At 36.7% G+C, this 15,527-nt stretch overlaps 1 protein-coding gene across 2 annotated transcripts in view; it reads left to right on the forward strand.

Moving 5' to 3' along the window:
- The first annotated feature begins 1,368 nt into the window (after nucleotides 1–1,368).
- LOC150089237 (kxDL motif-containing protein CG10681) overlaps nucleotides 1,369–15,527 on the forward strand; it is a 29,864-nt gene continuing 15,705 nt past the window's right edge. For both annotated transcript variants that reach the window (XR_016547874.1, XM_090388521.1), the window contains exons 1-2: nucleotides 1,369–1,543; nucleotides 8,802–8,954. Coding sequence is in view for 1 of the 2 variants with exons in the window: in XM_090388521.1 (XP_090244647.1) it covers nucleotides 1,431–1,543; nucleotides 8,802–8,954 (266 nt within the window). In the remaining variant the exon portion in view is untranslated. The remainder of the gene's footprint in view (nucleotides 1,544–8,801; nucleotides 8,955–15,527) is intronic.

The raw sequence follows: 15,527 nt of genomic DNA on the forward strand, positions 1-15,527 counted from the left end.
GGGCCCGGTGGCCAACAGGCCGGATGAACAATGGGCACAACAAACTACATACCACATTACCCATACATTATTTTTAAGCCTCTGGCATAGACAGGGTACTGTTGCTCTATACATAGAACATATGTGGAGATGGGAGAAATCCCCAGAGCCATCTGACCCTCAACATACCTATACCTATACCTAATATCACCTTTTCTGCCCTTAAAAGATACCCTTGATATCTGCTGTCCAACGTCATCAACCTTTCCTCCTGGCAGACATAACTTGGTCCTGTTCCAGCTATCCTTCTTGCATAGTATATTCCTATCTTCCTGACAATAGAGTCACCAACAATAATTAGTTCCTGTGGGACTAGCGCATTCTGCCTTGGAGATTGCCTCTGTGTTGCCTGATGCACAGGAGTGAGCTCTGCCGTTGAGCTGGGCGGCTGAGAGCTTGATGGGCCCTTCATATTAATTTCTTCGAGGGCATTTACCGTATACCTCAAGCTCTCATAGACTGAGGTATAGGGTATAGAAGATATCTGAGTTGGCGCCTAATTTCTTGACACTCTAGGCATCTAGCACACACACACACAAAGACATACTCCTTGGCTAGATCATGTCCTGTTTTAGAAAGTTCAGCAAACATCTCACATTTCCCACATTTTTTGAGACTGTGATGCGTTGGAGAATCACCCCCTTCGTTTCTACCCCAGTCACAGCACTCTCGCTAGTCTGTGATCTTTGGTTCGGAGCTCTAGTCTGGGTCATGATTTCCGTTTAAATACAGTTTAATTAACAATGAAATTTAATAAGATTAATAAATATTTTTGATTAATTGATAATACTATACTAACCTAACAGATTCCCAATACAGTGCTTCATATTACATTATCTAGTGTTACAAACCTTACGCTATCAGTTCGAGATATATACGTTCCTCTATTTCTTATCGATTACAATATGCGCCTAGTTCAATAATATTGGCGTCAACTCCGGTGAGTCGTAACTTCCAAAAATCACTAGTTAAATTCAAAAAAGAAGCTAACGAACGTTACTAAACCTATTTAATATCTTTGTAAACACAATGTAGTATGTTAATTAACGAAGAATAGGTTTTCAGCTGCCAAAAATCCACCAACCAATTATACATAGTATAAATATTGATTTATAATATTTTAATAACATATTTAAATTACACGTTTTAATTTACATATGAATTAACAATTTTTTAGTTATAGTTGTCTGTAGGGTTTAACAGGTATCCAGCGCCTGCTGACAGAGGATTTTTACAATACCCAGTGTTATTCATTTTATTTCGTTTTTGCTGTCTGTTTGTATTCATTGGTAGAGGGCAGCATAAGCAATTACTTCGAAAAATGGAGAAGATCATGTATAATATTTAAACTACTTACGTTTTATGCGTTACTTTCCTGTATTTTAGTAAATATGGCACATTATGGTTTACAGGAACCAAGTGCATCTGTTGCGTTTATACAAGCTCTTTCGCATCAAGTTAACGAGCCGGACGTTGACGCCTTAATACAGGCTCAAAAACATATGTAAGTAAATGGGCGGTTGGTTCAACTAAGTTCATCCTTTATAGAAATCAGTTTTATTTTTATTATTGACGTATAGAATAACTGGATGCAAATAATAATTTTGTTATCATATACTTAGATTTCACTAAAACGTTTGATTCTGTACCACACCCACCAGTTGGTGATGAAGGGATGGTGGTACGAGACCAAGACGTTATAAATGGCTACTACTCATCATGGAATAATGTGATGAGTGGAGTTCGATAGGATTTTGTGTTGAGGCCCTTACTATTTTTAATATTTATTAATTATAAGGAAGTAGGTATTTTAAATTTGTTGTTTAAGTTTGGTGATGATACAAAAGCACAGTGGTTAATGACAGTAATCAGGATATAATTCTTCAAGAGGATCTAAATAAACTAAGTAACTGGACTGAAAATGGCAATTGAAATTTAACAGTGATAATGCAAGGTACTATGGCAGTAATCTAGGACTAACATATCATTTGGATGGTACCAAACAGAGGCAGATTGGGTCAAAAATTCTTACTGGCAAAATTTGTAATGGCCTCATACTAGTTTTTATGGCCAAAATCACACCGGCCTCTGCCTTCCAGTCCACTGGGGTTTTCCTGGTAAACTTTATGGCTAGTCCACCTCTGTTACCAAACTCAAAGTAGTGGTGTATGCCACTTCAGATGAAAAAGATCCAGGGGTAATTGTACAGTTGACATGAAATTCTCTGAGAGTGCAAATGAAATACTAGAATAGCTCATGTGGATTCTGTCAATGATATACAGGAACTTTGCCAGCAGGTGAAAAGAGGTGAGTATCCCATTGTATAAGGCAATGGTTAGGCTACATCCCAAGTACTGCATACAGGTTTGTAAAACTCATTTTAGGAAGGACATAGATCTGTTGGAAAGGGTGCAGAGGCAAGCAACAAGATTAGTAGGGAACAAAAAAGGATATTCTTACCAAGAAAGACTGGGTTTCTGTAAATTTCAGACTGCAAATTAGAGAACTGCATAGTAACCTAATTAAAAAATATGACTTTAAAAGGGTCAAATAAACTAAATGCTGATGGTAGCTGTACTTTTTCTCAGATGAAACACACATGCTGATTGATATGATATGAATTTAATTTGAAAAAGGGTGGTTGCAGAATAGATTTTTTGAAATTTGTATTCAGCTAAAGAGTAACCAGTTGTGGAATAAACTTCCACCCAGGGCTGTGGAAGTAGGTAGTTTGGATAAACATAAAGACATTGGATAAATTATTGAAAGGAATTGGCAAGTGACTTTTTTATTTCTATTTTGGCTAGTGCTTTATAAGCTTTGCTTCCTTGTATCATGTTGGTAATATTAATGCAGAGTGTGATTTTTTGGCAGCAGTGGTACAAGGGGTGTTCAATAAATTATCTACCTACCTATGAAGGAAATGAGATAGGACAAAAATCTGTTTTTATTTTTCAATGCAACTCCACTGAACTTCAATACACTTGTTCCATTTTGTTGGCAATGAGCAAATACCTGACAAAATTCTTTGCCTTGTCCATCAAAGACTTCAGTTCATTATTATCAGCAAAGTGATGTCCGTGTACTGGGAGCCAGATCTGACTGTAAGGTGGATGCGTAAGTTCTGTAAAATCACACTCTCTTAAAGAAGCAGCAATAGCATGTCATCTGTGCACTGGTGCATTGTCGTGAGGAAGTAGCACATCTCTGGAAAGTTTTCAATGGTGTTTTTCATTTATGGCATCCAGTGGCGGATTTAGCACTTGAGAGGCCCCAGGCGCAATTCAATTTTGAGCCCCCCCTCCAAATATTTTTGGTACCACTACAGTGTGCATTCTACGCGCACGTTTTTACTATAGCACGCGCTCTAGATTTGGTGTTACGATTTTAATCATTTTGGTTGCGCAGTTCTTTCATACATATTTTAACTAATGTTTAAATGAAAAAATGGCACAACTAAGCATTAATGATAATATGTATTCTACTTCAGATTCACTTAGTTTGCATAGATATTTCATATAATATGTAGGGATATTCGCATAAGAGTTTACTAACTTCTCATATTAAATTATAGTTTTATTCAGTAACAGTAATAATGATGAGTGTAAAAATTAAAGATGAAACAATTTTTTTTTTTTTTTTTTTTTTTTTTGAGACCTGAGATTTGAGGCCCCGTCTATTTAAGAGGCCCCAGGCGCGCGCCTCGTGCGCCTGTGCGGAAATCCACCACTGATGGCATCCCTTAGGTTATACAGTAGGGATGCATATGAATTCCTAGTGATTGTCTGCTTGTGTTCCAAGTAATGAATGTACAAAATTCTCTTAGCATCCCAAAAAAATGGTGGCAATCATCTTGCAAGCAGAAGGTTGTGTCCTAAGTTGTTTGAGTGAGGGAGAACCTTTATGCTTCCATTGCATTGATCCTTGCTTGGTCTCAGGATGTTCTCAATGATGATCTCATGTTTTGTCACCTTTAACAATTCTGCAGATGAAAGCTTCAAAATCCTTTCCATAAAAGCCCTAAATTCTACTCACAACAGTGTGCTCTGAATTGCTTCAGCACAGGGTCAGAAATCTGAGGATTCACCTTGCACTGATCTTAGTGATATCCAAATGTTCATGGAGGATAGCTGTTCCCTCAGATATGTCACATTCCCTTGAGACACCTTTAAACATGTCATTCAGCAGAAGGGTTTACACAGCTTGGCACATTTCTGGAGTGGTTGCTGTTACATGGATCATCTTCAATAGACTCTCTCTCCCCCACTTGAATTGTTTTGACCAGAATTTCACCTGGTACTGTGAAGATGGACTGTTGCCATACACAGCCAACATCCTTTCATGAATGGCCTTGGGCCCATTTTCTTCTTTGGTGAGAAACTTGATGACTGAACAATGCTCCAATTTCAGCAAATCCATAATTTGATACAGGTGTCTTCTTCCTTTCTGTTACAGCAGCACAACCTAAAAACATAGTCTGATCAAAATTAGTATGATTCAAGATATGTAGGAATGTGATAAATCATGAATCATTGAAATATAACTATGGGGAAGTACCTTAGGTAGATAGTTTATTGAATGCCCCTGATATTTGTGGAGCAGTATAGCATTTGTTCTTGTGGTGCATAATGAGTTTTTCCAAAGAACATGTTTATTTTTGAAGATTTCATGCATGTGTTGGTTGTATTTAAGAAATAAGGCTTTCACAAACAACTCACATAATCTGATGAACTGAAGCAGAATATTGAGAATTGCATTCACACCACAAATAAACATATTCTTTACAGAGTAAAGAATAATCAAACAAAAAAGGTGACTACATGCCTATACAAGTAAGGTGGACACTTTCATTACCATATTGTAATAGTATTAAATTAAATACTCTATATATTTTTAAAATTTTGTTGTTTCAAACTTAGTGGCATCTTTGTGTTATCTTAAACTTTTTTTTTTTTAATTCAGAAATGAATTCCAGTAGTTCTTTCTATTACAGTATGTTTTGGTGATGGTTCATCACATGTTATATCATAACGAAGTTAGGAGCTTAGCAGCAATGAAATTATGTGCAAAGCTTAATTATTATTTAATTACTGTCTACTACTGGTGATTATTACACAGTAGTGGCATGCATAGAAAATTAGTAGTTTGTTATGTCCTTTTTTAAATGAATACAGCTTGTTATTTGTGAGGTGACTGCAGTAATCTCAGAGAGTTTTTAAAATTCTGTGCAGTGGGATGAAGTGTTGATATTACCAACAGCATATTCTAAATGGGAGACACTCAGAGAAATAATCATAGAAACTATTAGGCTTGTCATACCAACTAAGAAATGCTATTAAAGACCTAAATGGATGTTACATGAATTGATGAGATTTGGGGCAGACAAGGAAAATGCATGGGATGCATATAAATTATCCGGTGGTTCAGAAGCCTGGTAGATATAAACTATTCTGTAATCAAGTTACAAAGGAGGTTAGGCAAGTTAAGGCAGATTACAAGAAATCTCTGGCAAAGAATGCAAAGAACAGCAGCAGCAGCAGAGACTTCTATGTGTATAAGGGTTGAATCACATTGGACCACTTGATGTGAATGGTTTAACTGTTGATGACCCTGCACAGGTCGTTAGCAAACTGAATAGGTAATTTGTATCTACATTCACACATGAGAAATTCTTTAGGGAAGAGGATGCCAGAAGTTTATCAAACCCTAACAAAATGATTTTGTGATAACTGAAAGGAAGGTAGATGAGAAATAGTAGAAGCTAAACATAAAAAAAGGCACCTGGGATGGATGGGATCTAACCTATTATATTAAGGAAGGCAGCAAAGGAGATAAGCAAACTCTTATTCACAATTATGAGAGCATTCTATTCAGAAGTGGTCCCTATGGACTAGAGGTGTGCAAATGTAATCCCAATCCACAAAGGGGGATCAAAAGATGGCATGCGTAATTACAGACTTGTTAGCTTAACATCTGTTCCAGGAAAAATAATGGAGTCACTGGTTTAGGACGTAATGCAGGGCTATCTAGGCAGAAATGCAATTACACTGTGCTCGCAACATGGATTTAAGGGGCGATCAGGGTCAGCTTGAAGCGGGTGCTACCCACCCACCCCCACACTTGGGGACCTTTCCTTAAAAAATACTGTGATGCATGTCCACACAATAAGTGAGTGCCTTTGGCTAATTCTACATGTTTTTTTATTATTAATATATATTTTTTAATTCTTTACCACATATGTACTTGCATTAAGAATATTAAATAAATATCAATACTTTTATTTAAAATTATATTGAGGACACATTATGACAAGCCTAGAGCAAGATCGAAACAGAAAATATTTAAGTGGAAATGAAAAACTAAAAAGAAAATTATGTAAATAGCAGACTGCAAGACAACATTGAGACACTCTTTTTAAGTATATAAAAAGTGATATTGATCCTACTGTCACCTCTTCAAATTCAAATAAAACAGTGTTACCAGAGAAGGAAGACATTTTCTGTGAATCCAATAAAAGCAATGAGTATTCCAATGAAAAAAAACATTGTGGAAACAAATGAAGAGTAGGAGGCTTATGAAAATTTATTAATTTATCCACTTGATTGAGAATGCATCTGCTTCAGATGGAAAAGGAACCTCTTCAGTCTCAAAGCAAATCAATGAAAGTGCTGATTTCATGTTGAGGATCCAGCTACATGGCCAAAATATTTAAAAGTTGAGATGAGAACATTAATAGTTGAGCATGGTCCAATACAAGTGAAAACTGATCACTTTCCTACTGATCAGAAGAAAAGATCCTTTTCAACACAATGTTACGTCAGAAAAATGGCAAATGGTGTTAAACAAATTAGAAGATGGATGATATATTCTAGAAGTTCCAATGAAGTTTGGTGTTTTCTTTGTGAAATATTTCCAAACTCTTGACATTTTTTATGTGATCAAGGAATTTTTGACTGGGCACATTTAAGCCAAAAGTTGAAAATGCATGAACATGCTCCTAAACATTTAGAAACACGTATACTTGGTTGCAAATGGAGATAAATTTAAAATTGGGAAGTACAATTGATGCAACACATGAAAAATTTCTCCAAATGGAAACAGAGCGATGGTGCAGTGTGTTTCGGTGTATAATAAATGCAATTCTATATTTAGCTGGCGCCTCCGTAGCCAGGTGGGAAAGAGCAGCAGTTAATACACACTTCTTGATTAGACCGGGGTTCGATCCCGTCACCACCAAATATGGAGAATGCGGAAAGGTTAGGGAATGACCACCGCATATTCCCGGAGCAATATGGCCTTAGTTGCTAATGCTCCTAAAAACCAAATAAGCAACAATCTATATTTAGTTGAACATAATTTAGCATTTCGAGGAGAACATGACACTCTTTACACTCCCTGTAATGGGAACTTTTTAGGCCTCATTGTGCTTATTGCAAAGCTGCCTCCGTAGCCAGGTGGGAAGGAGCAGCAGTGCGTAGCACACACTTCTTGATTAGACCGGGGTTCGAGCCTGTCACCACCAAATACGGAGGATGTGGAAAGGTCAGGGAATGACCACCGCATATCCCGGAGCAGTATGGCCTTAGTTGCTAATGCTCCTAAAAACCAAATAACAACAACAGCTTATTGCAAAATTCAATCCAATTCTAAAAGACCATTTAAATCGTTTTTCAGAAAAGAATAAAATTGGATAAAAACATAATACCTATTTATCTCATGTTATCCAAAATGAATTAATACTATGGGGAGTAAGGTACGACAAAAATAGCAAAATTGGTGAAGAATGCAAAATACTATTCTCTATTACTTGACTGCACGCCAGATGTAATTCACACAGAACAGTTGTCGGTTATTTTGAGATTTGTTTACATTAGTGAAGCTAACAGTAGCGACATTGATATTTGGGAGCATTTTATTACTTTTTTTGCAGTACATGACACAACAGGAAGAGGGTTGTCAGAAAGGATTAAATTAATTTTGGGTGAATTAGGAATAGAATTGTCCAGTTGTTGAGGCTGTGGCTACAATAATGGCATTAATATGAAGGGTGCTTATCAAGATGTCCGGGCATATATTTCAAAAGAAAATCCCAAAGCAATGTATACTCCTTGTGCATGTCATAACATCAATTTATTGCGTGGGAATATAACAAAAAAAAACTTGTCATTTTGCAAAAAAATTACACTATTTGCTGCATCAATATCACACTAGCGTATATTAAAAAACATGGGGTTTTTAAATATAAAAAACAGGGATTTAACACCAAAACCTTTGTCTGATACGAGATAGGAGTGTAGAGTAGACAGTGTGAAAGCAATACGATTTCAGAATTTATAGAAGCACTAAAGAAATTGTTAACAGTTTCTGATACTAAAGTTGGCACTGTACACATTATATACAGTGCCAGCATTCTTGAAACTAAAATGTACTGGAAAGGTACAAATTTCAAGACGTTTTTGAGAAACAACTGCAGCATGTGCCAAAGGGAATCAAAAAAATAGGGACTCCAGAAATTCTTAAAACAGTAGTAAGCAATTACCGGACTTGCTGTGTGAAGGCTCAATTGGTGGGGGAGGACTACTTCAGAAGAGTAATCCAAGATTGTTTTGATCATATCACATGCATTTAATTAGAGCATTATTTCATTTGATATCTTTAGTGTTCTTATTAAAATAAATTGAAAGAAAATATCAAAGATGTATTCTTATATATGTTAAACCATATATTAATTTCTGATTTAATTCTAGTTATTTCTCCTTCAGGTTAATGAGGTTTGAAAAAACCAATGAAATGTTGGTAAACTGTAATGCATTGTCTCTTGTAAGATACGAAGTAGCCAGCCGTGAAATGAAAAGGCATATTCATCTTTTAGTAGAGATGAAGAAAGATTTAGATTCAGTGTTTCGTAGGATAAGGTGAGTTTAATTAGTTTCTGTTCTGTTAATATGTGTATATCCTGTATTTATGTGTGTTCATTGTCCTTTTAATGATATGCCAACTTTTTACAGTAGAAAAATTTGCAATTTTTATTTCCATATATAAAATTTTTATCATCACTTTATTAGTCTTCAATTTATGCATAGCAATAGTGCCGAAAATGGTACACTTTTATCTTCTTCTTGGTCTTCCTCTACCGTTTGCCTGTGGGGTCTCCCACAGGCAAACGGTAGAGGAAGACCAAGAAGAAGATAAAAGTGTATGATTTGATTTTATGGATACTGTTATGTGAGTTAGTGTTGGAATTGTGTGAGAAAAAGTGCAAGGAAATGTAAAACGGAACACTAGAAAGAACCTGGGTAATGCCATTTGTAGCCAGACTTGTGGTGCAGGTGATCAAATTGGATCCAAAAGCAGTGTTTTTAGGTGATATTCATTTGTGAGTACGTATTACAAGTACCTGATATCTCATGTTTGTTTCAGGTGTGTGTGTGTGTGTGTGTTCAAATCAGTGATGTACAATCCATGGCTCACCTTATTCTTTTGTGTAACCTGCAGCTGGTTTTGAATATGTGAAAGTTATTATGAATTTTAAATCTTGGTAAATGTAATAATGGTCTTAATGCTTACAGTAACACGAATTTGCTTTTTATCGTGAATTACCTTGTTTTGCACTACTTTTAAACAAATTATAAAAAGAAATGGAGATGTAAGATATATTCCTGCCTTACGCTGCACATTTAATGCCTTAACTGTGTGGTGTGCGCCCGCGCATGCGTGCGTGCATATATGCATCATTGGAGTTTTTAATCCATTTGGAGGGTGAACCACCTGACTTTAGAACCATTTTCTTTAGAACAATTTTCTTTTAAATTTGATGGGAAAAAATAGTTTTATCAGGCAACCTTTTCCAGTGGCTGACTAACTCAGCCATGGTAAGAAAAAAGCCCAGAAATGTCTGTGCCCTCCCCAATCCAGTTTGACTGAGTCCTGTGGTTTTCAATCCCAGGTCAAAGAGATCATCGGAAGAGTGGTGAAATTATTAACCTTAAACCATTTTCCAGTGCATCCTTTAGTTCCCACTGCATATTTACCATTTTTATACAAAAACTTTTTATTTTCCTTAAAAGATTATCCTCGGTGTCATATTATTCAAGCCAAATGAATTCTTGTTGTTTCTGTGATTTTTTGTAATATGTCTATGTTATTAATATTAGTGCAAATATTTAATTCTAGCATTCCCTGTTCAGCAATACATCTCTCTTATTAATATAAAAAAATAAATAACTAAAACACTACCCAGCTCATCTGTCCATCCTTTCTAATAATTTGTAAAATTCTGATTTGTCTAATTCCAACAATCAGTTACTCTTGCTAAAAGCAAAATTTCATACATCCATCCTGTGGTCATACTTTTTCAATAGTTTTGTGTTTTGTTCAAAAAAAAAAAAAAAAAAATTCCATTGGCATTTAGTTTGCTCAATCCATTTAAAACCTTAAACATTTCAATCATGTCTCCTTGCAGGTTGCTAGTTTCCAAGCACTGCAATTTGCAGAACTAAAGTCTTTTGTGGTAAGAGCATCCTTTTGTGTTCTTGACTAATCTGGTCGTCCTTCTGTACACTCATTCCAAATGATCCACATCCTTCTTAAAATGAGGCTTCCAGATCTGTATTCAGTACCCAAGGTGTGATAAGGCCACACCTTGAGTACTGCATGCACTGGGATAATCACTTCTATGGTTGTCTGTTTAGTTTGCATATGTAATGGCAAGATAAATCCAAAAATTTGTACTTTCCTTCTACAAAAGTGGCTTCTGCACTGTTGAAGCCACAGGCAGACACAAAACATAATTCTGACTGCATATTTCACTGAACTCCAGGCTCTAGGGTGTTTATGTATGTGAAACAGCTAGTTAGCAGAACATTGGTAAAACCAATACTACATCATATTAAGATAATTATACAAATTTCATGGAACAAATATTAGTATATACATATTAATAAAGAAATATATCACACTGTATTCCATTTATTCCATAATATATTAATGGAATAAATGGAATGCATTGTGACCAGCTATGCATCTTTTACATAAATTATGCCACACTTCTATTCAAATATGTCTCTCGTTACAGTTCCATCTTAGTTATCATATATTTTTTTTTTTATGAAAACTCCAAACATGAGCGGTATTAGAACCTATAGTACTTAGTACTGTGCTTGGGTTGGGGGTTGAGAAGATGAGAGACGATATTTGTTGACATTAGACTTGAACTTCTGTAGACTATAATTTTCAGGAAAGACATACGAAGGGAGGTTGTTCCAGAAAACGGCAGTTGAATGAATAAATGAGGAAGATGAACATTGCTTCTGCGAGTTTGAAGTTGGACAGTAAGTGGACGTTGGCTAGTGGCGGCACGTGTTCAGACTGTTTTGAAAGAGAGAGCGGGAATTATAGAAGCCAATTTAGAAGAACAGTGCCCATGGAAAGGCATGCAGCAGAAACAGTACGTCTGTGAGACAGCGAGTGAAGAGACTCTGTTAGAGATGAGTCATTAATTAACCTAACTGCCCTCTTCTGAATGGGATCTAGAAGCCTGAGAGAGGTTTTGGGGACACCGCCCCAGATGTAGGAAGAATATTCCATGGTAGGGTGGATTTGTGATTGGTACAGAGTGAACAGCTGTTTGGAAGAAAAGTAACGCCGAGAGCAAAAGAGAAAACTAAGTTTTTTAGATGCAGAAGAAGCAATATTTGTAATGTGCTTGTGCCAAGAGAGATTAGAAGTCAGGGTAATCCCCAAAAGAGATATATCATTTTGCTTAGAAATTGGAGTGTCACCAAAGATAAGGATAGGAGCAGAAGAATCCTTTTTTGTGAGATATAAGACAAGACTGAGTTTCAGAAGGATTGAAATCAACTAAGTTGTCTTTGCCCCACTGGAGAATTACCTTAAATTACCATTTAAGGAATTGGTATCAGATATAAGAGAAGTTGAAGCTGATTGAGCAGGGCAAGTTTACTCAAAATGGAAAGTCAAATGCAATGTGCTATCATTGGCAAAACTATGGATAGGATTTCCAGTCAATAGAAGAAGGTCATTAATATACAAGTGCAAAAGAGTGGAGGAAAGAAATGAACCTTGGGGGACACCAGCATTAGTGGAGAAGTTAGAAGACAGAGAGCCATCTACTATCACCCTTAGTGAGCGAGGGAGAAAACTGGAAAAACAATTACAAAAAACAGTTGGCAAACCACAAGATGGAAGCTTATTTAGAAGACCTTTATGCCAGACACGATCGAAAGCCTTTGAAATGTCAAGAGCAACTGCTTGTGTTTCACCAAACTTTTCCATTGAATTTGTCCATAAATGGGTAACATAAGCCAGAATATCACCAGTGGGTCGACACTGACGGAATTCATGCTGGCAATCATTAATCAGATGGAAGGGTTCTAGTTAAAGTGTTGGCGGTTAATTGATTTCTCCATTACTTTAGAAAGAGTAGAAGTAATTGCAATGGGACGATAATTGGATGGGAGGGATTTGTCACCCTTTTTAGGAACTGGCTGGATATGAGCAAATTTCCAAGCAGAAGAAAAAACACCTTTGGAATAAGGAAGTGAAAAAAGGCGGCAAAGAACAGGAGTGAGTTCAGGAGCACAGGTTTTGAGAACAAGTGGAGAAATAGCATCAGGATTTGGAGCTTTCTTAGGATCAAGATTTGTCAAAATCCTTATGACATCCTTTTGATGGAAGATCACAGGAGGCATTGAATGGAGCACGTTGGGAATGGTGGGAGGTGTTTTACCAAGATCATTAATACATGAGTTGGAACGAAAATGGGATGCTAGCCCATTTTTGTTCCAACTAGCCCCAGGGCAGCTTTATCCTTGGCTGAAGTGACAACAGAACTATCTAGTTTTGACAGAGGTGGGAGCAGATATGGGCAAAAGTTGTGGCAAATAGCTTTGACAAGAGACCAGAGTGCTCAGCTACCATTAGAGCAAGAAACAAGTTTTCTACTCGTAGCCTGTTCAAAATCTAGTTTGAACTGATTAATAACTGCTTTACAATTGTTGCGAGCTTTGGTGTAGGCAGAAAATGAAAATGAAGAATTGGAAACAAGCCAATTACAATATGCAACGTTCTTCTCCTGAACGGCCTTAGCACATTTATTGGAAAACCAAGGTTTAGATAAAGGACGAGATTTTAAAGTGGAGTGTGGGATAAAAGGATTCCATTCCTACAAAAATAATTTCATTGACACGGTCTGAGTAAACATTGACATCAGAAGGCTGACCAAAGAAAAGAATCTCGCAGGTCATCCCATTTTGCATTCTTGTAATGCCAAACAACAGGAGTTTGGGAATAGCCACGAGATAAAGGCTCCATTGGAGAAGAGACAATACCAAGTTGTGATCTGAGGTGCCTAAAGGATCACTCACTTTGACCGTGTACTTAGAAGGGTTGTTTGTGAGAAAAAGATGAAGCGTGTTGGCTGTATGGTTAGCATTGTCCGGTATCCTTGTAGGTAAATGAACAGTCTGTGCAAGGTCATTAGTAATTGCAAAAGCCTCAGCATCTGGACCAGCTGGGTCGGTGTGACTAGAAAAGGGAAGCCAACTGGAGTTGTGAACATTAAAATCACCAAGGAAAATTACCTCACTGTTAGGAAAGTTTGACTGGAGAAAGTCAAGTTGAAGAGCTCCAAGTTATTAATGGAATTGGGAGAATGGTAGAGACAACAGATGAATTTGACACAATAAGGTAGAGATTTTAAGCCAGAGAAGATCGAAAAGAGGAGATTCCAAATTTCCAGGTCTCTGACATGGAATATCGGAATGGACATATGCACACGTACCACCTTTGAGGTGAAAGGAATCATACAGCGAATAATTTGGGCAACTGAGATGAGCAGTTGTTGAATCAACCAATAAATGAGATTCTGTCAGGAAAAGTACATGGGGTTTGGCAGACTGCAAGTGGAAATGGACATTGTTGAGATTAGAATTGAGACCACGTATATTTGTGAAATGAACTAGGAAGCGTTTGGGAGGTTTAGATCTTTTCGTGGATAAGCTTACTCTATTAGTTTGACAATTCATGGTGCATTCAATATGAAGTAATGATGAAGTAATGAAATTTTTGGATATGGCGTACACATGGTAAGAATATACTTGGGTAAGCTGTAGTCCACATTTCTACTGTGCAGCATTTCTTTAGAATGTATGTTGCATTTTGATGAGCAGCTATATTAGTATTAGTCATATGCTGTAAGGGAGCCCTAGGCTTTTGCTACACCAGTCAAAAAATAAAGAAAAATAATAAATGACTGACATGTTTCCCTCCTTATGTAGATACTGTCCAACTGACCTTTGAATTTTCCCAAGCTGTCAGCCTCAACTACCCACAGAGGTAGCTTATTCCAGTAATTAACAAATTGCTGGACAAAAACAAACTTCCTACAATCTAATAAACCACTTTCCCTGGAGTTTGGATTTGTAATGTGGTTTTTGAATCATTTCTAATGGTGAAAGTTTTGCCTTCATTCATTTTATTATCCCTTCTCAGAGCCTTATAGACCTTATTCAGGTCCCCTCTAAGGTACCAAGTTACCATTCTGTGTTGCCCATGTATTCTTTCCTCTTATGGTTGTCATTTTTCAAATCTCACAGACTCCAAGACCCTTTCTTCCTCTATCGTTTTTAATTCAATTCCACTAAGTGTATGTTATTTTGTGTTGCTATTCCCCATGTATAAGACCTTGCATTTTGCAGCATTAAAATATAGCTACCACTTTTCCGACACCATGCTTGGAGACTGTTCAAGTCATCTTGAAGGAATGCTAGTTTGCACTAAATGTTTACCATTCTACCAATCTTGCCATCGTCCTCAAATTTTAATATGCTCTCTGCTCATTTATTGATGCCATTTAAGAAAATCGCAAATGAGTGGTCCCACTACTTGTATCCTTGAGCGATCCTACTTTTAATGTTAGCCCAGTCTGAAGAGTAACCTACTAATCACAATCTTCTGCTTCCTGCTCTACAGCAAAACTGTGATCTAAGGATCTTATATAATCCAAACATGTTCCAGTTTATACAATAACCTCTTGTGTAGGACCAAGTTAAATGCTTTGCTAAGATCTAAATAACCAGTATGGAAATTATTTCCTGCAACCATTTCGTGAGCAGCACTGTCAGAATAGCTGACCAGGTGGTTAGTTAAATGATTTTCTCTTTAGTAAACAGTGTGTGTATCCTTCAAAGTTCCATTTCTATCTAAACGTGTGTATATTGCATTCTGATCACTGCCTCCATGATTTTCCCTACTGTTGAAGTCACTGCTAAATCTGTAATTACCCATTTAGCTATTAGAACCACTGTTATGTATTGGCAATACAACAGTACTTCAGTCCAAAGGACTCTTTCTCAGAGTCCAGTGATGCCCTTATAATTAATTTTAATTGTTCAGTGCTCTCTCTCTCTCTCAAAATTACTGGGCATATACTCCAGGAGCCTTACTTGATCATAGGGCTCAAAAGTTTT

This window comes from Mastigoproctus giganteus, chromosome 2 (genome assembly GCF_048544385.1).
Source record: "Mastigoproctus giganteus isolate SK-2022 chromosome 2, ASM4854438v1, whole genome shotgun sequence".
Taxonomy (NCBI): Eukaryota; Metazoa; Arthropoda; class Arachnida; order Uropygi; family Thelyphonidae; genus Mastigoproctus; species Mastigoproctus giganteus.